General features: G+C 46.6%; 1 protein-coding gene across 1 annotated transcript in view; it reads left to right on the forward strand.

The window, feature by feature from the left end:
- PRUNE2 (prune homolog 2 with BCH domain) overlaps positions 1–25,115 on the forward strand; it is a 263,046-nt gene that overhangs the window by 191,155 nt on the left and 46,776 nt on the right. The window contains exon 8 of the mRNA XM_040417057.1: positions 13,899–13,997. Coding sequence (XP_040272991.1) covers positions 13,899–13,997 — 99 coding nt within the window. The remainder of the gene's footprint in view (positions 1–13,898; positions 13,998–25,115) is intronic.

Here is a 25,115-nt window from a genome sequence, read left to right on the forward strand (position 1 = left end):
GTGTCTTGACACCCGCCTCGTAGTGGGTTACACATTTAAATTGGAAGTCAAGAAGCCAATAGCGAGTGACCAGGAATCTTCAGAGAAAGAGCTCCCTAATTCCTGTTCCTACTTTTTGAAAGGTTTAGTTTTAATAAACTTAGATTTGTCACCTAAAGAAATCATAGATACGGCCAGTTGCTCCTTTCCTCAATAAGGGAATAGTACAATTGGAGGATCCCCATATGAGTGGATGGGGGTGCTTTGAGAGTGGTCGTATAGCAAATGTTTAATCCTGAGATAATTGAATATCTCGCCGGATGGAAGTTGGAACAGTTGTTGAATAATATTGAATGGAAGAATCCTGTCAGCAGAAATGAGCTGAGAGACCCTTCCAATCCCCTTCTCGCGCCATCTGGATAGGTTAATGTCATGGAGTAATGATTCACGGTATGGGTGTCAGAGTGAGAGAATAAGGTGTCCTTTAGAGTCTGGGGATATATTATGGAATTGTAACCAGAGTTTCCCTGTATGTTTTGTGGTCATCAGGATAAGGTCAGGGACCTTCCTATTCCATATAATACTTATTAACAGGTCTCTCAAGGAACCTCCGCCAATTGAGTGGGATTCAATTTGATGCCAAGCCTTGGTACAATCTTTTATCCACCATTCCCTGGCTAGCGACAGTCCGATAGCCTTATGATAATCACTAATAAAGGGTAGACCTATTCCTCCTGCTTTTTTCCTTAGGAAAAGTTGTTTCTGAGCTATTCTAGGTTTGGATGATTTCCATACATATTTAGATAAGATTGATTGTGCCTTTTAAAGAATAGTACAGGGACCGAGATTGGAAGAGCTCTGAAGATATATATCAGTTTAGGCAGAGTCATAATCTGGAATGGGCGCACCCTTCCCACCACAAAATTTCTTTTCATGGAAAATTGGGAAAAGTCAGAGGACATGATCGAGAGAAGGCGCTCGTAATTTCGCTTGTATAGGAAGGGAGCAGGGGTATGTAAGCTTGATTCCCAAATATGGGAAGTTCGATTCTTGCCAGTCAAGGGGTATTGGGATTTTAACACTGTTATATCATTTTGAAGGATATTGAGAGGAAGGGCATTGGGACTTAGAATTATTAATTTATAGTAGGATAATGTACCGAATTGTGTTATGATGTCTAAGGCAAAAGCGTAGGGAAAACAGAGGTTTGACAGAGTAAGAATGATGTCATCTGCATAAAGTGAGATTCTGTGGTCCCGTCCACCTATGTCCACACCTTGGATGAGGGGAGTGTTCCTAATGTGCTGAGCAAGAGGTTCCAGGGCTAAAATAAACAGGAGGGGTGATAGTGGGCACCTTGACAAGAGCCATTAGTAATCCGGAAAGGGTCGGATAACACCCCGTTTACCCAGATCCTAGCCATGGGAGAATAATATAAACTGGAGAAGGCATTAACTATGCTGCCCCTGAACCCCATCTTTGGAGAACGCGAGAATGCGAACGACCAATGTAGCGGTCGAACGCCTTCTCAGCGTCCAGCGTCACTGCCAGCATAGGGAGGCCTCTCTGCTCAGGCATAATCGAAACAGATCCACCAATCTTCTGGTATTGTCCGATGATAGGCGGCCTTTAACAACCCTGTTTGGTCATCTTTGATTAGGAAAGGTAGTACTGGGTGACAGTCTGTTGCTATTAATTTGGCGAATATTTTTATGTCCGAATTGAGTAATGAAATTGGTCTGAAATTTTGAGGTACATCTGGGGATTCACCAGGTTTAGGCAATGTGACAATTAGGGCCGTAAGCATCTCAAAAGGAAATGGGGTCCCTTCAAGAGCACGATTAAAAATATCCAAAATATGAGGGTATAGTATGGGAAGGAAATGCCTATAGTATTCATTTGACAAACCGTCCGGGCCTGGGGATTTGCCCTGCGGATTTGCCTGTGCTGTGATTAACTTTTGAAGTCTGTGGGTGTGAGTGGGGCATTTAAGGATTGTAGCTGTGAAGAGGAGAGGGTAGGTAAATCGGAATGTGCCAGGAAGTCCTCCACTAAGCTTGGGTAATTATTTGGTAAAGTAACGGTGTCTTTAAGGTTATAGAGGGTGTGATAATAGTTACGGAATTGTTCCGCAATGTCTCTAGGGTCAAGCAACTTGGCTTTAGAGATGGGTGAATGAGAAATGGAATTTTCGTTTTGGATATTGTTGAATTTTGATTTGGTTGGCTAAGAGTTTACCTGCTCTATTTCCCTGGGCATAGTATCTCGATTTAAGTCTTAGCAGGATTTGGAATAGTTGTGGGATAACAGGTTTCTCAATTTGTCCCCTCTCTATCCTAAGTGAGGTGGATGTGTTTGAGTTGTAGGCGATTTCTTGTTAAGACTCTCAAGGTCAGCAATGATCTTAAGTAATTGAGAAATTTTTTTTTCCCTAATTTTCCTCATTTTGTGTTTCAGTTTAATCAGGGAACCCCTTATGAATGCTTTATGAGTCTGCCACAGAATATACTTATCCGAGACAGAGCCATCATATAAAAGTGAAAAATTTCTCGTAATTCATTAGAAAGCTCTTTAACTGACTCTGGATTAGAATATAGAGATGTGTCATTACGCCAAATGGGGGCTCTTGGGGATTGGTAAGATTCTCTAGGGTCAATGTTATTGAAGCATGATCAGACCATTTATTAAGTCCAATATCCATGGATATTGCATGCAGTGAGGGTGGCGTGATCTACTAAAAACATATCAATACGGGAATATGAAAGGTGAGGCGGTGAGAAGAAGGTATAGTCCCTCTCCACACTATGTTGGGCTCTCCAGATATCTATTAGACCCTCTGAATGTAACAGAGAGGCTACCCCACCCCCCAAACGTCTTGATGGGCAAGTAGAATCCAATGACTGATCCATTATCGTGTTAAAGTCACCACAGAGGATAATTTTCCCTTGTTTCAGATAATTTACCCGTTTCAGTAATTTGCGTAGAAAGGTGATTTGGTGGTCATTGGGTGCATAAATGTTGACTAGAGTGTAAATAATGTTGTTAACAGAACATACCAGGATGATGTATCGGCCATTAGGATCCACTTTGGACGAGATGGTATTGAAGGCAACTGTGTCCTTGACAGCAATGAACACCCCCCTAGACTTCTTGCTGAAATGAGAGTGCAGTATATGAGGAAAGGAGCGATGGTGGATTCGTTTAGCGTCCTCTTGCAATAAATGGGTCTCTTGAATACAAACAAAGTCCGCTCCGGCCTTGGCTGCCTCCCGCCAAACATAGGATCTCTTTTGGGGGCAGTTAAGCCCTTTAGCATTTAACGATAACATTTTTAGACCCATATGATTGAGGGGAGGCTCCAATCTCCTAGACGGATAAACAATCAGTAGACAGTTAACTAATCAACCTTATAAACAGTAAACTGCTGTCTAACAAAAGGCAGATTTTTCGGCCACAGTAAAATAATTGGCGATTTAGCAAGAGAAGGGCTATAGGTGGAGTATGGGAGAAACAGCAGGAGAAGTGATAGGGTAGTAACACAATTCCAGGCGGTCAATATCCGTCTGTGCAGTTTCGGTGGCGTAAGTCCACAAGTGAGGCTGAGAGATATTCAAGTATACAATCTGCACCCAAACATGGAAAGGAATTGAACAATTGGCCCCATACAATTAGTGCAAAAACCTTCCTACATTCCCTTAGACCATACTTGGTTAGCAGTAAGATACCATGGAGGACACCCGTAATCTGGACCAGTATTGGTCCTGTTGAGGGAGTTAAGTGTCCCGTATTCCGGATGAGCTTGGAGGGTCATTCCGGCGACGATTTCCACGCTTTTCCGATGAGATCTGAATGTCCCAGGATTGGAGTAGATCGTGACCATCTGCAACGGACTTCACCATGTGGGTCTTGCCATTCCTCCGGATCAGTCATTTTTGTGGGTAGCCCCACTTATATTGAATGTCATTGTCCCTGAGAGCAAGGGTGACTGATTGTAATTCCCTTCTTTGTCGTAGTGTCGCCATAGAGAGGTCAGCGAAGAGCCTGACTGATTGAAAGGGAGCAGGTAACTGATCAAAATTCCTGGCTGCTAGCATCAAGCCTCCTTAGTATGGAAAAAGTGAATGCGAGCCAAAGTGTCTCTTGGGACATCAGTGTCACGGAACCATGAACCCAGACGTAACACAAGAGATAAGAGAAAATAAGAAGGCTTTATTGAAAATAAAGCTGTAAAGCAAAGTCCAACGGATGGTGAAACCGAGCAGAGTCTTTGCGAAGCCAAGAGGTCAGGAACCAGAGGGGTAGTCAGACGAAGCCAGGATCAGGAACCAGCAGGGTAGTCAGACGAAGCCAGGATCAGGAACCAGCAGGGTAGTCAGACGAAGCCAGAGGTCAGGAACCAGAAGGGTAGTCAGACGAAGCCAGGATCAGGAACCAGAAGCAGCAGCAGTCTTAGAAGCATGTGAACACAAGAGGACCAAGCAAGGAACTGAAGCCACAGACCTCCTATATATATGAGCTAGGCATCCAGCTCCTCCCAGTGGGAAGGAGGAGCCGCAGGGTGGAAGGCTACAAGAAACCCAGCAACCAAGATGGCCGCCAGCACATGTCAAACGAAGGAGAACAGCAAGAAGGTATGACCATGACAGTACCCCCCCCTCAAGGGCCCCTCCTCCGCGGAGCACAAAACGGTTTCTGAGGGAAGCGTGCGTGGAAGGCTCGGAGCAAGGCAGGAGCATGGACATCTGCGGAGGGAACCCAGGAACGCTCCTCTGGACCAAACCACGCCAATGGACCAAAAACTGCAACCGACCGCAGACCAGGCGTGAGTCCAGGATATTGCTCACCTCATATTCCTCACGATTGCCCACTTGGACCGGACGAGGCCGAGGAAACCGAGGAAGTGAACGATTACACACCAGTGGCTTCAACAGGGAGACATGAAACAAGTTGGAGATCCGCATGCCAGGAGGAAGCGCAAGGGCATAGCGATACCGGGTTTACCCTGCGAAAGCACTCGGAAGGGACCACAACAAAGCGAGGCGCCAGCTTGGGAGTGGGCACTCGAAGGTTGAGGTTGCGGGTGGACAACCATACACGGCTCTCCAACCTGGTAGGAAGGAGCAGGCGCTCGTCTGCGATCAGCCTGGAGTCTCTGGCGCTGCGCAGAGACCCTCAAGGGACTTCTGGATCTGTACCCAAGAAGCACGTAGGACGGAAAGGTGATCCTCCACAGCCGGAATATCCTGGGGAGAGAATACCTCCGGTAACACGGCAGGTTGGAACCCATAATTGGCCATGAAGGGAGACGTCCCAGAGGAAGAGTTCACCGCCGTGTTCCCTGGCAAACTCAGCCCAAGGCAGGAGGTCAACCCAAATGTCTGGTGATCGGAGACAATAGCAACGAAGGAATTGCTCCAAGGCCTGATTGGATCGTTCTGCGGCCCCATTGGACTGAGGGTGGTAGGCCGAGGAGAAGGAGAGATGAATCCCCAACTGGGAGCAAAAGGCGCGCCAGAACCTGGACACAAACTGACTCCCCCGATCCGACACAATCTCCTTGGGCAAACCGTGCAACCGGAAGACCTCCCTGGCAAAAATCGTGGCCCAACTCTTGTGCAGAGGGTAACTTCTTGAGAGGAACACAGTGGCACATTTTGGAAAACCGATCCACAATCATGAGAATGACCGTATGGCCTCGGGATGCAGGGAGGTCCACAATGAAATCCATCCCCAGGTGTGACCATGGGCGCTCCCCGGTGGCTATGGGTTGCAGAAGGGCCCAACGGAAGGTGCCGAGGGGACTTACTCTGGGCACAAACGGAGCATGCCGCTACATATGCGGCGATGTCGGAACGTAGGGAAGGCCACCAGAACAGACGTGAAACAGCCCTGGACAGCTGATTCTTTCCAGGATGCCCCGCGGTCTTGGAGTTATGGTAGGTTCGCAACAAACCGAGTGCGCAACTCCTCAGGCACAAAACATCTGCCGTTGGGTCTCCCAGAGGGAGCACCAGATTGAGCCGCCAAAATCTGCTCACCCAGGGGAGAGGTCAGGCTGGTGCGAATGGCGGCCAGGATCTGATTCGGAGGTATGACCGAAGTCGGAATCGACTCCTCCCTGGACAGCTCAGAGTACTGCCGTGATAAGGCATCCGCCCTGATGTTCTTGGAACCGGGTAGGTAGGAGACCACGTAATTAAAACGTGACAAGAACAGAGCCCATCTGGCCTGACGTGGTGTCAATCTCTTGCCTCAGAAAGGTAGGTCAGATTCTTATGGTCCGTCAGGATGAGAACCGGAACCACCGAACCCTCGAGCAAGTGCCTCCATTCTTTAAGGGCCTGCACGATGGCCAATACCTCCCTGTCACCAATCTGATAGTTGCACTCCGCGGAAGACAGTTTCCGGGAGTAAAACCCACAAGGAAGCAGAGGACCCTCTGTGTTCTACGCTGAGACAGAAGGGCGCCTACTCCGTCCTCAGACGCGTCCACCTCGAGGACAAAGGGCAACCCAGGGTTGGGATGCGACAGAATCGGAGCCGATACAAAGGCGGACTTTAGGGCCTCAAAAGCTCGGATGGCCTCGAGCGGCCAGACCTGGGAATTACTGCCCTTCCTGGTCCAGATCCGTGAGAGGCTTGGCCAGCATGGAAAAGTCCCTGATGAACTTCCGATAATAATTGGCGAAGCCCAAAAAGCGCTGCAGGGAACGAAGACCACTGGGCTGGGGCCACTGTAAGACAGCCGAAACCTTCTCAGGATCCATGGAGAACCCCTCCGCGGAAATGATGTAACCTAAGAAGGTTACCTGGGATCGGTGAAATTCGCATTTCTCAAGCATACCGAACTGCTTGTTCTCTCGTAACCGTTGCAACACTCGTCTGACATCCAGAATGTGGGCCCTCCATGGATTTCATAATGATACCAAGATATCATCCAAATAGACCACCACACACTGCTGCAACAGGTCACGGAAAACATCGTTGATGAATTCCTGAAGACTGCGGGCGCATTGCACAACCCAAAGGGCATAACCAAGGATTCATAATGACCGGTCCTGGTGTTAAACGCGGTCTTCCACTCATCGCCCGCCTTGATCCTTACCAGGTTATATGCCGCCCTCAGGTCGAGTTTGGTAAAGACCGTGGCCCCTTTAAGGCGATCGAACAGCTCGGAAATCAAGGGTATCGGGTAAGCGTTCTTGATCGTGATGCGATTGAGACCCCTGTAATCGATGCAAGGCCTCAACTCACCGCCCTTCTTTTTCACAAAGAAAATCCAGCCCCTGCCGGGGACGAAGAATTGCGAATGTGTCCGCGTGAAAGCGCCTCCCTCACGTACTCCTCCATGGCCTCATTCTCCGCTACCGACAGTGGATAGACTTTGCCACGAGGAGGAACGGCACCAGATTGTAACTCTATGGCACAATCGTATGGGCGGTGCGGAGGTAGGGCAACCGCGCGCACCTTATCGAATACATCCCGGTACTCCTCGTATCAGGAGGCAACAGAGAGTCCGAGGAAGTACACAGCAACTTGACAGACCCATGGATGCAACTAGCCCCACACTGCGGTGACCACGAGAGGATCTCGACCGATCTCCAATCGAAAGTCGGATTATGCTTCTGGAGCCAGGGGTACCCCAAGACCACCGAGTAGTGTGGAGACGAAATAACCTGGAGGCAGACCGACTCTCTGTGAACGGCACCAATGGCTATCCCCACTGGAAGGGTCTCATGAGTCACGTGTGGCGGCAGAAGGGGTCTGCCGTCTATCGCCTCAAGAGCCAGTGGGGAACCTCGAGCCTGCAGAGGAATGGAATTGGCGGCAGCGAACACACTATCAATGAACAAACCACCAGCACCAGAGTCCACCAACGCCTGGGTCGTCACCGAGCCCCCGACCCAGGAGAGGACAACAGTGATCAGTGGTTTGTCAACACGGGAAACCGGGGACGAGGAGACCTCCACCCAAGATCTGCCCCCGACAGGATCTCAGGTACGAGCGTTTTCCCGGACGGTTCGGACATGCCAACCGAAAATGCCCACCGAGACCACAGTACATGCATCGGCCCTCGCGTCTCCGGAGTGCCCTCTCCCCCTCGGACAGGCGAGCAAACCCCAGCTGCATGGGTTCACCCCCAGACAAGTCATCCCCAGGAGGCGTGGGAGGAGAGGGAGGCACGGGTGGGACAGCAAACGTAGGCACCAATCTGTTAGAAGACCAGGTTCTCCTTAAAGGAAGGTCTCTCCCTGAGTCTGGTGTCAATCAAAATCAGGAAAGAAATAAGAGACTCGAGCTCAACTGGTTGGTCCTTAGCTGCAACCTCATCCTTCAAGGCATCCGAGAGACCATGAGAGAAAGCAGCGACCAGAGCCTCATTATTCCAGCCCACCTCTGCTGCCAGGGTACGAAACTCAATGGCGTATTCAGCTACGGATCGTGAACCCTGTCTGATGGACATAAGGAGCTTCGCAGCAGAGGCAGCACGAGCCGGCACATCGAATACCTTCCGAAGAGAAGCAACAAAACCGGAAAAACTCGGCAACCACCGGATTGTTGTTCTCCCATAAAGGGCTGGCCCAGGCCAAGGCCTTGTCCGAGAGCAGCGAGATCAAGAAGCCCACCTTTGATCTCTCAGTAGGAAAGGCATGTGGCAGCAACTCGAAATAAATGCCCACCTGGTTAAGGAAACCTCGGCACTGAGTTGGCTCTCCCCCAAAGCGCCGTGGAAGAGGGGCAGAACCGGTCATACCCCGAAACACCGCAGGCGCAACAACAGGTGTCGGGTAGACTCTGGCGCAACAACCGGAGCGGCAGTAGGAGCGAGCCCAGGAGCGACAACCGACCCATCGGCAACGGGAGCGAAATGAGCCGTGCGTTCAAGCAGGGTTTGCAACGCCACAGCGAACCGACCCAACAGGTGATCCTGCTGATCAAGTCTGGCAACCAGCGTGGGTAGCGAGGATGGCCCTGTACCGTCAGAAGTCATGGCTTGGTCCTAATGTCACGGAACCATGAACCAGACGTACAACAAGAGATAAGAGAAAATAAGAAGGCTTTATTGAAAATAAAGCTGTAAAGCAAAAGTCCAAACGGATGGTGAAACCGAGCAGAGTCTTGCGAAGCCAGAGGTCAGGAACCAGAGGGGTAGTCAGACGAAGCCAGGATCAGGAACCAGCAGGGTAGTCAGACGAAGCCAGGATCAGGAACCAGCAGGGTAGTCAGACGAAGCCAGGATCAGGAACCAGAAGGGTAGTCAGACGAAGCCAGGATCAGGAACCAGAAGCAGCAGCAGTCTTAGAAGCATGTGAACACAAGAGGACCAAGCAAGGAACTGAAGCCACAGACCTCCTATATATATGAGCTAGGCATCCAGCTCCTCCCAGTGGGAAGGAGGAGCCGCAGGGTGAAGGCTACAAGAAACCAGAAACCAAGATGGCCGCCAGCACATGTCAAACGAAGGAGAACAGCAAGAAGGTAAGACCATGACAATCAGCACTAAGATGAGATGGTTTCGGGATCCTATGGGCCCTGTCTATAATCATGTCAGGGACAGGGATTCTTGGTAGCAGCGTTTTGATAAGGCTTTTGAGGTATGACTGTTAATCTCGGGGTGCCACATCTTCCGGGATACCCCGGAACTTCACATTGTTCCTTCTGGAACGATCTTCCATATCAGCAATTTTGCTTTTAATGGTCTCAAGTTCATCTGCCAAATCATTATGGGCATCTATTATGTTGTTTTGTGAGGCCGCAAATTCTGCCATCTTGCTTTCCACATGCAGAAGTTTGCTCTCTGTCTCTTTAACCTTGGCCGCTAAGGGTTAATCAACCCTGCCATGTCTGCGCATATTGACTGATGTAGGGCTAGGAGCATATTTTTAATTGAATCTTCGCATAGCGGTTTGTTTGAGGTCTGATATGCGATTATACGGACCGCTATGGGGGTCTCTAATGCTTGCACCCATGTCACAGTACTGACCTCAGGAGAATGAGAGGACTCCAGCCGCGGCCTCTGCTTCTGAGGACTAGAGGAAGGTGAGGGCCCAGAGTGGTCTGCGGTGGCGCCATTTTGTGAAGTCATAGCCTCGGATCACGGATATCACTTGGGGTCGGAGGAAGCGAGGGGAACTCTACTTCATTCAAAGAGAAGGCATTGGGCTCCAGGGGAGGCGACTGTGAGACGGAGCTGCGCTTCGGCGATGAGCTGTTGTGAGGAGAAGGAGGGTAAGCTCCGGTGCGGGAGCCGGCACCATCTTTAGCTGGGCCCCTTTCAAAGAAGCCGTCCAAATTCCCGCTTTGTAGTTTAGGTAACCTGCCTTTTAGACTTCCCCATTGTGACCAGGAGGGTGTCCAGCTTCAATAACGGCAGGGAAGCGAAGATGGGAGTAATAGTAGCTCTGAGGAGCTCAATGTGATCGCTGTGGTGCAGGAGCTGCATGATCAAGCGGCCATTCCTCTCAGCGGCCAAGCCACGCCCCCCATTTATTGTATTTTTATGACCTTTTGAAATTCTTCTATAGTTATGAACAATAAGGCTTGTAGTCAGTTCCAAATTCAAACTCAGCAAGTGCAAGTTATTCTGGTGAGAATGCTAAGCACCATCTTGCTCTCAGAGGTCTGGGTTCCATTTTTTAACCCCTGATCCTTTATTTGGGAGATGTTGGTGCTATACAAATCTGGAAAAACCTTATGATGTGTTTTGATTCCTGTATAAATTCTGAATGAAGTATAAAAGCTTTGTAAAGTAATGTTTTTAAATAGCCTGCATATTAAACATGTCCTATAGATAATGCCATGTGCTTAGTTGTGAATCCATAAGGCCTCATGCACACGAACGTTTTTTTTTCACGGTCCGCAAAAACAGGGTCCGTAGGTCCGTGATCCGTGACCGTTTTTTCGTCCGTGGGTCTTCCTTGATTTTTGGCGGATCCACGGACATAAAAAAAAAGTCATTTTTGGTGTCCGCCTGGCCGTGCGGAGCCAAAACGGATCCGTCCTGAATTACAATGCAAGTCAATGGGGACGGATCCGTTTGACGTTGACACAATATGGTGCCATTTCAAACGGATCCGTCCCCATTGACTTTCCAATGTAAAGTCCGGAGTCCCTTTTTATACCATCAGATCGGAGTTTTCTCCAATCCGATGGTATATTTTAACTTGAAGCGTCCCCATCACCATGGGAACGCCCTCTATGTTAGAATATACTGTCGGATATGAGTTAGATCGTGAAACCTCATTTCCGACAGTATATTCTAACACAGAGGCGTTCCCATGGTGATGGGGACGCTTCTAGTTAGAATATACTACAAACTGTGTACATGACTGCCCCCTGCTGCCTAGCAGCATCCGATCTCTTACAGGGGGCCGTGATCAGCACAATTAACCCTCCAGGTGCCGCAACCTGAAGGGGTTAATTGTACTATCATATCCCCCTGTAAGAGATCAGGGCTGCCAGGCAGCAGGGGCCAGACCCCCCCCTCCCCAGTTTGAATATCATTGGTGGCCAGTGCGGCCCCCCCCCCTTCCTCCATTGTAATAAATCGTTGGTGGCACAGTGTGCGCCCCCCCCCCTTCCTCCCTCTATTGTAATAAATCGTTGGTGGCACAGTGTGCCCCCCCCCCCGCCTCCCCCCCCCCCTTCCTCCCTCTATTGTAATAATTCGTTGGTGGCACAGTGTGCGCCCCCCCCCCTTCCTCCCTCTATTGTAATAAATCGTTGGTGGCAATCATTGGCCCCCCTCCCTCTATAGCATTTCAACATTGGTGGCCAGTGTGCGGCCTCCCATCTTGCGCCCCCCCCCCCCCCCCCGATCATTGGTGGCAGCCGGGTTACTAGCAATAGTACAAGATTCATACTTACCTGGGAGCTGCGATGTTCGTGTCCGGCCGGGAGCTCCTCCTACTGGTAAGTGACGGTTCATTTAGCAATGCGCCGCACAGACCTGTCACTGTCACTTACCAGTAGGTGGAGCTCCCGGCCGGACACGAACATCGCAGCAGCAGGTAAGTATAATCTTCTACTATTGTACTATTGCTAAGTAACCATGGCAACGAGGACTGTAGTAGCGTCCTGGTTGCCATAGTTACGATCGGAGCCCCAGCGAATAAACTGGGACTCCGATCGGAACTCCGCTGCCACCAATGATGATGGGGGGGGGGGGGGGGGGAGATGGGAGGCTGCACACTGGCCACCAACGTTGTTAATGCTATAGATGGGGGGGGGCCAATGGGGGGGCGCACACTGTGCCACCAACGATTTATTACAATAGAGGGAGGAAGGGGGGGGGGGGGGCGCACACTGTGCCACCAACGAATTATTACAATAGAGGGAGGGGGGGGGCCGCACTGGCCACAATGATATTCAAACTGGGGAGGGGGGGGGAGGGTCTGCCCCCTGCTGCCTGGCAGCCCTGATCTCTTACAGGGGGATATGATAGTACAATTAACCCTTTCAGGTGCCGCACCTGAAGGGGTTAATTGTGCTGATCAGGGCCCCCTGTAAGAGATCGGGTGCTGCCAGGCAGCAGGGGGCAGTCTTGTACACAGTTTGTAGTGTATTCTAACTAGAAGCGTCCCCATCACCATGGGAACGCTTCTGTGTTAGAATATACTGTCGGTTTCTGAGTTTTCACGAAGTGAAAACTCAGCTTTGAAAAAGCTTTTATGCAGACGGATCTTCGGATCCGTCTGTATAAAAACTAAACTACGGCCACGGATCACGGACACGGATGCCAATCTTGTGTGCATCCGTGTTCTTTCACGGACCCATGACTTGAATGGGTCCGTGAGAACCGTTGGCCGTGAAAAAAATAGGACAGGTCATATTATTTTCACGGCCAGGAAACACGGATCAGGAAGCGGCTGCAAAACGGTTGCATTTTCCGATTTTTCCACGGACCCATTGAAAGTCAATGGGTCCGCGAAAAAAAAAAACGGAGAAACGGCACAACGGGCCACGGGTGCACACAACGGTCGTGTGCATGAGGCCTTAACCTTTAGATTAAAATAATGGGGCAAATTTACTAAGACAAACGTAGCCATTATTGTTCACCACATTTTGCTACATGTTGTAGATACTTTTTGTGCCTCACTTGTCACTTTCCAAATGGGAGTGACTAAATGGAGTCCTAAAATGTGCCAAAGTTATTAAAGAGGTTGGCCACTTTCTGGCTACTGTTGACCAATGTGTATATATAGCACTTCTAATATAGTCTTTGTTGAAATTCTGCACCATTTTCTATATTTCATAATGTATGCCACCTTGTTTTGCAAATCTTTAGTGCTGTTTGCTGTTTATAAAATGGCCGCTGATGGAGGGTACTGTGACCAGATCATTCAGTCTTCTCCATTCAAACACTGCACCTTCACTAAATTTCCAGCAGTGCAAGTGCAGATGGCAGGTGCAGTATATTTGAATGGAGGAGACATCAAATGGAGGTAATTTGCCTGGGTCACATGACTCTCCATCAGCAAGCCATTTTTTAGACAGGACCTCCCTGTGGACAGTACAACAAATTTGGCAAAACGAGGGGGCATACCTTATGAAATGTAGAAAATGGCACAGAATTTCAACAAAGGCTATATTAGTAAGTGCCACATAATCATCTTATATACACATTGCTCCCAAGTAGCCAGAGTGTCTAACCCCTTTAATTATTTGCACCACAATCTTGGAGCAAAATACTGATCTAAAGGCAACCAGGTTTACTAAGAATTAAAAAAAATCTAGCATACAGTATCTATCAAATCTACCACATTGCATGCACCACGAGGATGAATTTGGTTCATCTTCTGTCTCCTCTAGGTTTATAGTGTCTTTGTTAGGCAATATTAATAAATGTGCTCAAATGTGGCATTAGGAATAACTGATTAATACTGTATTTCGATACTTAAATATATTTTTTCTCTCAGCTCCAAGTTCAGCAGCAAAATAAAGTATGTCTCCAGTCTAGCTGAGCTCAGGGAGTTGATTCCGATGGAACATGTGCAGATTCCAGAAAGTATTATCAAGTAAGTCATCATGTCAACTGTTTCATAGATCTGATTGTAAAGCGCTGCAGAATATGATGGTGCTATATAGATAAAGATTATTGTTATTATTATAGATCAACTACTGTACAAGCTTTTTCTAGTTATATCTCATTGTCTCATCTGAAATGACTGTAACTAAATAATATTAGAAAATGATCAAATCTAATTTTAAAAAAAACTATCCTTTCCATGACAACAGGGGTAGGACAAGATCTTTAGGTATGAAGATGGTAGTTTCAGCATGATAGTTGTCATTGTTGCACTTTTCCCCACCAATCCCTATTGTTCTTTATTATACACTAATTGGTAAAAAAAACTTTTAAGGCAGTTGCTAATTGACCTACCCCCCTCCGTAAGTGGCACCCTCTACTTCACACTCCATCTACCTCCTGAGCCAACAGAAACTAGTGAGAACGCTATCATTTCTTAAACTGTTCTGTGATTGATTGCTTTGCACAATAATTTTATTTATTGTATTAGACATGTTTGATAAATGAGGATCAATTATGTTTTCTGTTTCACATGTTAAAATGTATGAAATAATTCTCGATTTACTAATTTGGTTTAAAACAGGATGTTTTACATATTAAATGGTGGATCCGAGTTTTCTTTAAATGGTGTGTTTTTTCCATGGAATCTTAGGATTGTCTTAAGAGACCAGCATTATTGAAACTTGTGCAATCATATCCTCCCTTGCATGTTCTTCTGCAGGAAAAACTGTAGTTCAGTTCTATTGGCTAAAGGTTAGGTATCTAAAAATGCTCAGTATCAATATTAGTCCATAGGAAAATTAGAATTAAATTTTTTGATGACCTGATTGATACTGGGAAAGATATGTTTTTTGGGCTGTGCACTTGATGGGTTAGTTATTGACAAATATGTATCTACCACCAGCCTCCTAACTGGATCCATTAGCTTTTCTTCAGACTGATAGATGGAAGGTCTTTATGGCCCCTTTTTTGTTCAGGATTTTAATAGAGTTATGGATATAGAGAGGGATTGGTATAATTGTGCAATAAGTTGAGTGTGAAGAGGTATGGCTATTCTGGTGGTACTAAGTTTGCTAAGTTATTGGAGCATACTGTGTGGGTGGTGGTTTTATATGTTTTTCCATTAACATAATACAATGTCCCGGATTTACTAATCCAAAAGATGGTGTAAACTTAGATGGGCTGTCTAGACCAGCACCAGATATATCACAGTTGCTCAGGGTGATAATGCTGGGGCATGGACTAATACTTTTCTCTTACTCTCTTCCAACTATTGATTGCATTATTTTGAGACAGATTTTAATGCCAGAATTCTAGCACACATTTTATGGAAAATACAGCATCTTAGGCCCTGCCCCTTTCCACTAAGCTCCACTCCCTTCTTGAGCACGACGGAAAAGAAGTATAGAAACAATAGATTGCGTCAATTTGCACCACTTTTAGACAGATTTGTGGTGCAGACAAATTATTAAATCTGGGCAAATGTCTCTCAGTAATTTATAAAATGAAACTAGGTCCCAGATCCCTCTATGATCATCTTACTGTTATCCTATATGTAGATGCTGGGAACTAAAAAGACTATTCTTTATGAAAATCGTCCTGCTGGGAAACAAAATACAACTAGATCAGGACATTTCAGAATTTGTTGAAAAGAATAGATATTCGGGAGTTATTATTGTATGACATGCACTCAAAGCTTATATCACAGGCATTTGTACTAGTGAGATTAAGAATTTTGAAGGGGATTCAAGGTTGCTTACGGGTGGCCTGAGCCTAAAAATTCAGGAAACTATAAGGAATCATATTGCCAATCCTTCTTATGATAACAAAGAAATATGGGTAAAACAGCAAGACATCTTAAAAATATGCTCCATCAAAAGGCACAAAACTATAGTTAATAAAAAAAAAAGCTAGAAACAGGGTTGGAAGCACATCTTCAAAATGGCTGGCTAGATTAATCCAGGGGCAAATGGATAACTCTGCAATTAGCACAATTGTTGGTGGGGAAGGAGTATTGAATTCTAAGCCGTAAAGGTGTCAGCAGAATTTCTTGATTTTATACATCTGAAATGAGCTTTTGATTAAAGCTGGCCATATACATTATCTCACAAAAGTGTGTACATACCTCACATTATTGTTGATATTTTATTATATCTTTTCATGGGACAACACTGAAGATATGACACTTTGATACAATGTAAAGCTTGTACATTGATTCAATGTCACAGCTTGTAAAATTGTGTAAATTTGGTGTGCCCTCAAAAAAAACTGAACACACAACCATTAATGTCTAAACCGCTGGCAACAAAAGTGAGTACACCCCTAAGTGAAAATGGCCAAATTGTGCCCAATTAGTCATTTTCCCTTCCCGGTGTCTCAGGTGTGAATGGGAAGCCACTGTACTAAATTTGGTGTTATCACTATCACACTCTCTCATACTGGTCACTGGAAGTTCAATATGGCACCTCATGACAAAGAACTCTCTGAGGATGTGAAAAGAAAAGAATTGTTGCTCTACAAAAAGATGGCCAAGGCTATAAGAAGATTGCCAACATCGTTAAAATGAGCTGCAGCATGGTGGCCGCACACTGCATCAAAATGGTCTGCATGGCTGTCGTCCCATGCACAAGAAAGCCCACAAACTATTTTCTGAAGACAAGCAGACTAAGGACATGGATTACTGGAACCATGTCCTGTGGTCTGATGAGACCAAGATAAACTTATTTGGTTCAGATGGTGTCAAGCATGTGTGGCGGCAACCAGGGGAGGAGTATAAAGACAAGTATGTCTTGCCTATAGTAAAGCATGGTGGTTGGAGTGTCATGGTTTGGGGCTGCATGAGTGCTGCTGGCTCTGGAGAGCTACATTGAGGGAACCATGAATGCCAACATATACTGTGACATACTGAAGCAGAGCATGATCACCCCCCTTCGGAAAAAGGGCCGCAGGGTAGTATTCCAATATGATAACGACCCCAAACACATCTCCAAGACTACCACAGCCATGCTAAAAATACTGAGGGTAAAGGTGCTGGACTGGCCAAACATGTCTCTAGACCTAAACCCTATTAAGCATCTGTGGGGCATCCTTAAACGGAAGGTGGAGGAGCGCAATGTCTCTAACATCCACCTGCTCTGTGATGTTGTCATGGAGGAGTGGAAGAGGATTCCAGTTGCAACCTATGAAGCTCTAGTAAACTTCATGCCCAAGAGAGTTGTGGCAGTGCTGGAAAATAATGGTGACCACAAAATATTGACACCTTTGGCACAATTTGGCCATTTTCACTTAGGGGTGTACTCACTTTTGTTGCCAGCAGTTTAGAAAATAATGGCTGTGTGTTGAGTTATTTTGAGGGCACACCATATTTACACTTTGTCATATCTTCAGTGTCCCATGAAAAGGTATAATAAAATATTTTAAAAAATTTAAGGGTTGTGAGATAATGTACATGAGATAGCTGTTAACAAGCATTTGTCCAATAGCTATCTCTTCCGATCCTCCCATACATATGCATGTCTGGCCAAGCACGCATATGTATCCAACATGCACTATCGTTATCTCACACCTTTACACGGCCCGAGAATCCCGCAGATAATCGCTAACGAGCATAGGTATGGTCATATGGTGAATTGGCAGAAATATGCTCTTCTTTCTCTAGAATGTGAGATGCTGCTTTTAATTGAGGGTGGTCCAAATCAGTTCAGGTATCTGGGTGTATTGGTCACTCACACCTAGAGAAGTATGTTGAATTGAATATGGATGGACCTTTTATTAATAACAATATGCAAAAATTTGATGAAAAATTAGAACCTGCTGATTTTGGTTAAAGTGCTGTGACTCTTAGGCCTCCTGCACGCGACCGTTGTGTGCACCCGTGGCCGTTGTGCCGTTCTCCGTTTTTTTTTTCGCGGACCCATTGACTTTTAATGGGTCCGTGGAAAAATCGGAAAATGCACCGTTTTGCAGCCGCCTCCATGATCCGCGTTTCCTGTCCGTCAAAGAAATATGACCTGTCCTATTTTTTTGACGGACAACGGTTCACGGACCCATTCAAGTCAATGGGTCCGTGAAAGAACACGGATGCACACAAGATTGGCATCCGCGTCCGTGATCCGTGGCCGTAGGTTACTTTCATACAGACGGATCCGAAGATCCGTCTGCATAAAAGCTTTTTCAGAGGTGAGTTTTCACTTCGTGAAAACTCAGAACCGACAGTATATTCTAATACAGAGGCATTCCCATAGTGATGGGGACGCTTCTAGTTAGAATATACTACGAACTGTGTACATGACTGCCCCCTGCTGCCTGGCAGCACCCGATCTCTTACAGGGGGCTGTGATCCGCACAATTAACTGTTAATTGTGCATATCAGAGCCCCCTATAAGAGATCAGGGGCTGCCAGGCAGGAGGGGGCAGACCCCCCTCCCTCCCCAGTTTTAATTTCATTGGTGGCCAGTGCGGCCCCCCCCGGCCCCCCCTCCCTCCCTCTATTGTATTATCATTGGTGGCCAGTGTGCGCCCCCCCCCGGCCCCCCCTCTATTGTTTTAATATCATTGGTGACCAGTGTGCGGCCTCCCCTCTCCCCCCCCCGAGCATTGGTGGTAGCGGAGAGTTCCGATCGGAGTCCCAGTTTAATCGCTGGGGCTCCGATCGGTAACCATGGCAACCAGGACACTACTGTAGTCCTGGTTGCCATGGTTACTTAGCAATATTAGAAGCATCTTACTTACCTGCTGCGCTGTCTGTGACCGGCTAGGAGCTCCTCCTACTGGTAAGTGACAGATCATTAAGCAATGCGCCGCACAGACCTGTCACTTACCAGTAGGAGGAGCTCCCGGCCGGTCACAGACAGCGCAGCAGGTAAGTATGATGCTTCTAATATTGCTAAGTAACCATGGCAACCAGGACTACAGTAGTGTCTTGGTTGCCATGGTTACCGATCGGAGCCCCAGCGATTAAACTGCGACTCCGATCGGAACTCTCCGCTGCCACCAATGATCGGGGGGGGGGGGGGAGGCCGCACACTGGCCACCAATGATATTAAAACAATAGAGGGGGGGGCGAGGGGGGGCGCACACTGGCCACCAATGATAATACAATAGAGGGAGGAAGGGGGGGCCGGGGGGGCGCACACTGGCCACCAATGATAATACAATAGAGGGAGGGAGGGGGGGCCGGGGGGGCCGCACACTGGCCACCAATGATATTCAAACTGGGGAGGGAGGGGGGTCTGCCCCCTGCTGCCTGGCAGCCCCTGATCTCTTACAGGGGGCTATGATAAGCACAATTAACCCCTTCAGGTGCGGCACCTGAGGGGTTAATTGTGCTGATCACAGCCCCCTGTAAGAGATCAGTTGCTGCCAAGCAAGGGGCAGTCATGTACACAGTTCGTAGGATATTCTAACTTGAAGCGTCCCCATCACCATGGGAACGCCTCTGTGTTAGAATATACTGTCGGATATGAGTTTCACGATCTAACTCAAATCCGATGGTATATTCTAACATAGAGGCGTTCCCATGGTGATGGGGACGCTTCAAGTTAAAATATACCATCGGATTGGAGAAAACTCAGATCCTATGGTATATTAACTCCTGACTTTACATTGAAAGTCAATGGGGGACGGATCCGTTTGCAATTGCACCATATTGTGTCAACGTCAAACGGATCCGTCCCCATTGACTTGCATTGTAAGTCAGGACGGATCCGTTTGGCTCCGCACGGCCAGGCGGACACCAAAACAACTTTTTTTTCATGTCCGTGGATCCTCCAAAAATCAAGGAAGACCCACGGACGAAAAAACGGTCACTGATCACGGACCAATGGAACCCCGTTTTGCGGACCGTGAAAAAATACTGTTGTGTGCAGGAGGCCTAAAAATGATAATTTTACCACAAGTTCTCTATATTATGCATAATTTACTAGTCATGATTCCAAATACGATACTTCAATCTTAGGAGAGTATAGTACTTGACTTTTTTGGGTGGGTAAAAGACAAAGAATATAAGAACATTTGTAATATACAGGTGAAACTCAAAAAATTAAAATATCGTGCAAAAGTCCATTTATTTCAGTAATGCAAATTAAAAGGAATTGCATTAATGCAGCTTAAAATTAGAGTTTTGTGAAAAGGTTCAATATTCTAGGCTCAAAGTGTCACACTAATCAGCTAATTAATCCATATCCCCTGAGCAAAGGGTACCTCAAAATTGTGACTTTGGGTTTTCATAAGCTATAAGCCATAATCATCCAAATTATAACAAATAAAGGCTTGGAATATCTCGCTTTGCATGTAATGAGTCTATCTCATATATTAGTTTCACCTTTTAAGTTGCATTACTGAAATAAATGAACTTTGCACAATATTCAAATTCTTTGAGTTTCACCTGTATATTTTCACACGGGTGAACAGCCTGTCGGATCCGACCTGCCGCTAGTGAACGTGTGCCCCCGGACTGCCGCTCCGTTCCCATTGACTATAGTGAGCGCAGGGGCGGAATTCCGGCAGAGGCACAGCAGCGCACGGCGAGAGGCTGTCGGAATAAAACTACGACATGTCCGACATTTATTCCGGCAGCCTCTCGCCGTACGCTGCCGTGCCTCCGCCGGAACTCCGCCCTGCCCCTATTATAGTCAATGGGGACGGAGCGGCCGTCCGGGGCACACGTTCACTAGCAGCAGGACTGATCCGACAGGCTGTTCACCTGACGGAACAGCCTGCCGGAGGTCTGTGCCGCTAGTGTGAAAGTAGCCTAAACCTTCAGTTTTTTTATCACGTGCGTGAAAGACGCATCAAAACGCATTGCCCTGGCGTGGAAAAAACTGAACAACTGAATGCAATTGCAGACAAAACTGACTGTACTTGCTTGCAAAATGGTGCCAGTTTCCCTGAACGCACCCTGAACACATCTGGACCTAATCCGTCACGCTCGTGCGAAAGGGGCCTAAGTGAATGAGAGACAGCTATGAAGAAGAATATCCTCTCTCTATGTATACTATATGGGAACAAAATCATTACAACCAGTCTACATCTACCAGCTCAGAAACAACAGATACATACATGCAGTGGATATAAAAAGTCTACATACCTCTATTAAAATGTCAGATTTCTGTGATGTAAAAAAATGAGACAAAGATAAATAATTTCAGAACTTTTTCCACCTTTAATGTGACCTATAAACTGTACAATTAAATTGACAAACAAACTGAAATCTTTTAGGTGGAGGGAAGAAAACTAAATAAACTAAAATAATGTGGTTGCATGAGTATGCACACCCTCTTATAACTGTGTTCAGAATTAAGCAATCACATTCAAAATCATGTTAAAGGGTTTCTATCACTTCCTATCACATATTTAGGTGTCAGACACTAGCGATCCGCTAGTGTCTGCTCTAACAAACCATCCTAATATGATAGGTTTTGGGGCAGCCGTTTTGCTAAAATAACAACTTATATCTATATGCTAATGAGCCTCTAGGTGCTATGGGGGCGTCATTAGCACCTAGAGGCTCCGTCTACCTTCCTAAACTGCCGCCGCCCAGCGCGTCCCTCCAGCCCGCCCATCTCCTGCTGAATGCGATCCTCTCCGTGCGCGTCTCTGTTCTGCGCATGCGCAGTGAATGTCTGACCGCTTCCCTGCTCAGACATCTCCACTGCGCCTGTTCCTCGAAGCACTATGATGTCATCGGCGCAGGCGCAGTGGAGATGTCTGAGCAGGGAAGCGTCAGACATTCACTGCGCATGCGCAGAACAGAGACGCGCACGGAGAGGATCGCATTCAGCAGGAGATGGGCGGGCTGGAGGGACGCGCTGGGCGGCCACATTTTATGAAGGTAGACGGAGCCTCTAGGTGCTAATGACGCCACCATAGCACCTAGAGGCTCATTAGCATATAGATATAAGTTGTTATTTTAGCAAAACGGCTGCCCCAAAACCTATCATATTAGGATGGTTTGTTAGAGCAGACACTAGCGGATCGCTAGTGTCTGACACCTAAATATGTGATAGGAAGTGATAGAAACCCTTTAAATAGGAGTCAGCATACACCTGCCATCATTTAGGCTACATGCACACGATCAGGATTCATGTGCGGAGAATCCGCACTGAAATCCGCAGGCAAATCCGTGCGGTCAATCCGCATTAATTGGTGCGGATTTGCATACGGATTTGCGTGCGGATTTGGTGCGGATTCGGTGCGGATTTTCCGCATGCGGATTTCACTAAGTGAATAAAGAAAATCCGGTCAGGAAAAAAAAAATTAATTGACATGTCGCGGATTTTAAAATCCGCACCGCAGGTCAAAATCGTGTGCATTGAGAATTTCAAATTCTCATAGAATACAATGGACATGACCTACGGTGCGGATTTTCCGCACGCAAATCCGCACGGAAAATCCGCACGCAATCCTGATCGTGTGCAGGGGGCCCTAAAGTGCCTCTGATTAACCCCAAATAAAGTTCAGCTTCTCTAGTTGGTCTTACCGGAAATTTTGTTAGTCGCATCCCACAGCAAAAGCCATGGTCCACAGAGAGCTTCCAAAACATCAGAGGGATCTCATTGTTAAAAGGTATCAGTCAGGAGAAGGGTACAAAAGAATTTCCAAGACATTAGATATACCATGGAACACAGTGAAGACAGTCATCATCAAGTGGAGAAAATATGTCACAACAGTGACATTACCAAGAACTGGACTTCCCTCCAAATTTATGAAAAGACGAGAAGAAAACTCGTCTGGGAGGCTACCAAGAGGCATACAGCAACATTAAAGGAGCTGCAGGAATATCTGGCAAGTACTGGCTGTGTGGTACAACAATCTCCCGTATTCTTCATATGTCTGGGCTATGGGTAGAGTGGCAAGTCGAAAGCCTTTTCTTATGAAGAAAAACATCCAAACCAGGCTACATTTTGCAAAAACACATTTGAAGTCTCCCAAAAGCATGTGGGAAAAGGTGTTATGGTCTGATGAAACCAAGGTTGAACTTTTTGGCCATAATTCCAAAAGATATGTTTGGCGCAAAAACAACACTGCACATCACCAAAAGAACACCATACCCACAGTGAAGCATGGTGGTGGCAGCATCATGCGTTGGGGCTGTTTTTATTCAGCTGGAACTGGGGCCTTAGTTAAGCTAGAGCGAATTATGAACAGTTACAAATACCAGTCAATATTGGCACAAAACCTTCAGGCTTCTGCTACAAAGCTGAACATTAAGAGGAACTTCATCTTTCAGCATGACAACGACCCAAAGCATACATCCAAATCAACAAAGGAATGGCTTCACCAGAAGAAGATTAAAGTTTTGGAATGGTCCAGCCAGAGCCCAGACCTGATCCGATTGAAAATCTGTGGGGTGATCTGAAGAGGGCTGTGCACAGGAGATGCCCTCACAATCTGACAGATTAGGAGTGTTTTTGCAAAGAAGTGTTGGGCAAATCTTGTCAAGTCAAAATGTGCCATGCTGACTCATACCCAAAAAGACTGAGTGCTGTAATAAAATCAAAAGGTGCTTCAACAAAGTATTAGTTTAAGGGTGTGCACACTTATGAAACCATATTATTTTATTTTTATATTTTTTCTTCCCTCTGCCTAAAAGATTTTAGTTTGTTTTTCAATTGAGTTGTACAGTTTATAAGTCACATTAAAGGTGGAAAAAGTTCTGAAATGATTTATCTTTGTCTCATTTTTTTACAGCACAGAAACCTGACATTTTAACAGGGGTGTGTAGACTTTTTATATCCACTGTATATATATATATATATATATATATATATATATAATATAGACATATATATAATATACATATATTTACTGTGTGTGTGTATATGTATGTGTATATATATATATATATATATATAAAACTTAAATTGTACGTGGTTATGCGCTAGGTCTAGTACCATAAGTCGCTAGGGTTTTGGTACCAAAAGCTGCTCCACAATTTCGTTGTTGCATTTGGTAACCCGATACACTAGGTTTCCATTCATGGTAAAGTGTGAAAATTTCTGGTCAGCTTCTTGTTCCTGTGGTACACCATCTAACACAGTAACGTTTCCTCGAGCATTCACAAGAGTGGGGTCTCTCAATTGCTCAGTACCGAAGTTACCCCAAGACACTTCTAAGTGCAACACATTTTGCCCAGATGAGGAAGCTTCGTCCCCAGCTAATATTTGCATTGGAAAAGTGTCATCATCATCATCATGCATTTCACATAACCCTACATTTTCACTATGCATTTCATTTGAACAATTGATTTCAATAGGCAGTTCACTGAAATTACCATTTAAAGGGGAAGGCACAGATTCTGCAGGAGTTCTTCACTGTTTGCAGAAGAGTTTTTATTCTCCCATAACCTCCAAAACAATGGGAAGTCCTGGCCCAATATCACATCATGCATAAGTCTTTTGACCACCCCAACTTCATATGTCACAGTTCCAGCCGGAGTCACCAACTTAACCTGAGCCACCGGGTAAGACTTGGCATCCCCGTGAATGCACAGCAGATTTATGCTTTTATCTTGGACATAGTTCCCAGCCACGAAGTTGGCATGCACTAAGGTGACTAGACTACCGGAGTCCAAAAGAGCCCTGACGAAGCAGTCATTTACCACCATAGTACATGTCTGCGGCTCAGTCTCTAGTCCTGGGGAGGCAGCACAAACTGGCACCGCATACAGCGACTGTCTCTGGCTAGCCTCAGACTCCATAGGCTCTGAGGTAAGAGGGCAATGGGCAGCAATGTGTCCCCACTCATGGCACCTCCAGCACTGGAGCATCCCCAGTCTCCTCGGTGGAAAGACCTCTCCGGGACCAGACTGCCCGTGGGACTCAGTCTTATGCCTACGCCCAACCTCTAGAGCCTTGCTCCTTCTTGCACCCTTCCACACACCCCCAACAGCCTGAACTCTCTTACCCACAGATGACACGGGTCTGATACTCTGGAGAGGTGTTGGTGCGGCAGCGACATCTCGGAGCTAGTCCTCAGTCGCCAGGAATCTTTCCACCACGTTGACGAGCTGGTCAGCAGTTTTGGGGTCTCCATGTCTGACCCATAGTTGTAGCTCCGCAGGGAGGGCTCTGAAATAATAATCCACCACCACTTTCTCCACGATCTG

This window comes from Bufo bufo, chromosome 2 (genome assembly GCF_905171765.1).
Source record: "Bufo bufo chromosome 2, aBufBuf1.1, whole genome shotgun sequence".
Taxonomy (NCBI): Eukaryota; Metazoa; Chordata; class Amphibia; order Anura; family Bufonidae; genus Bufo; species Bufo bufo.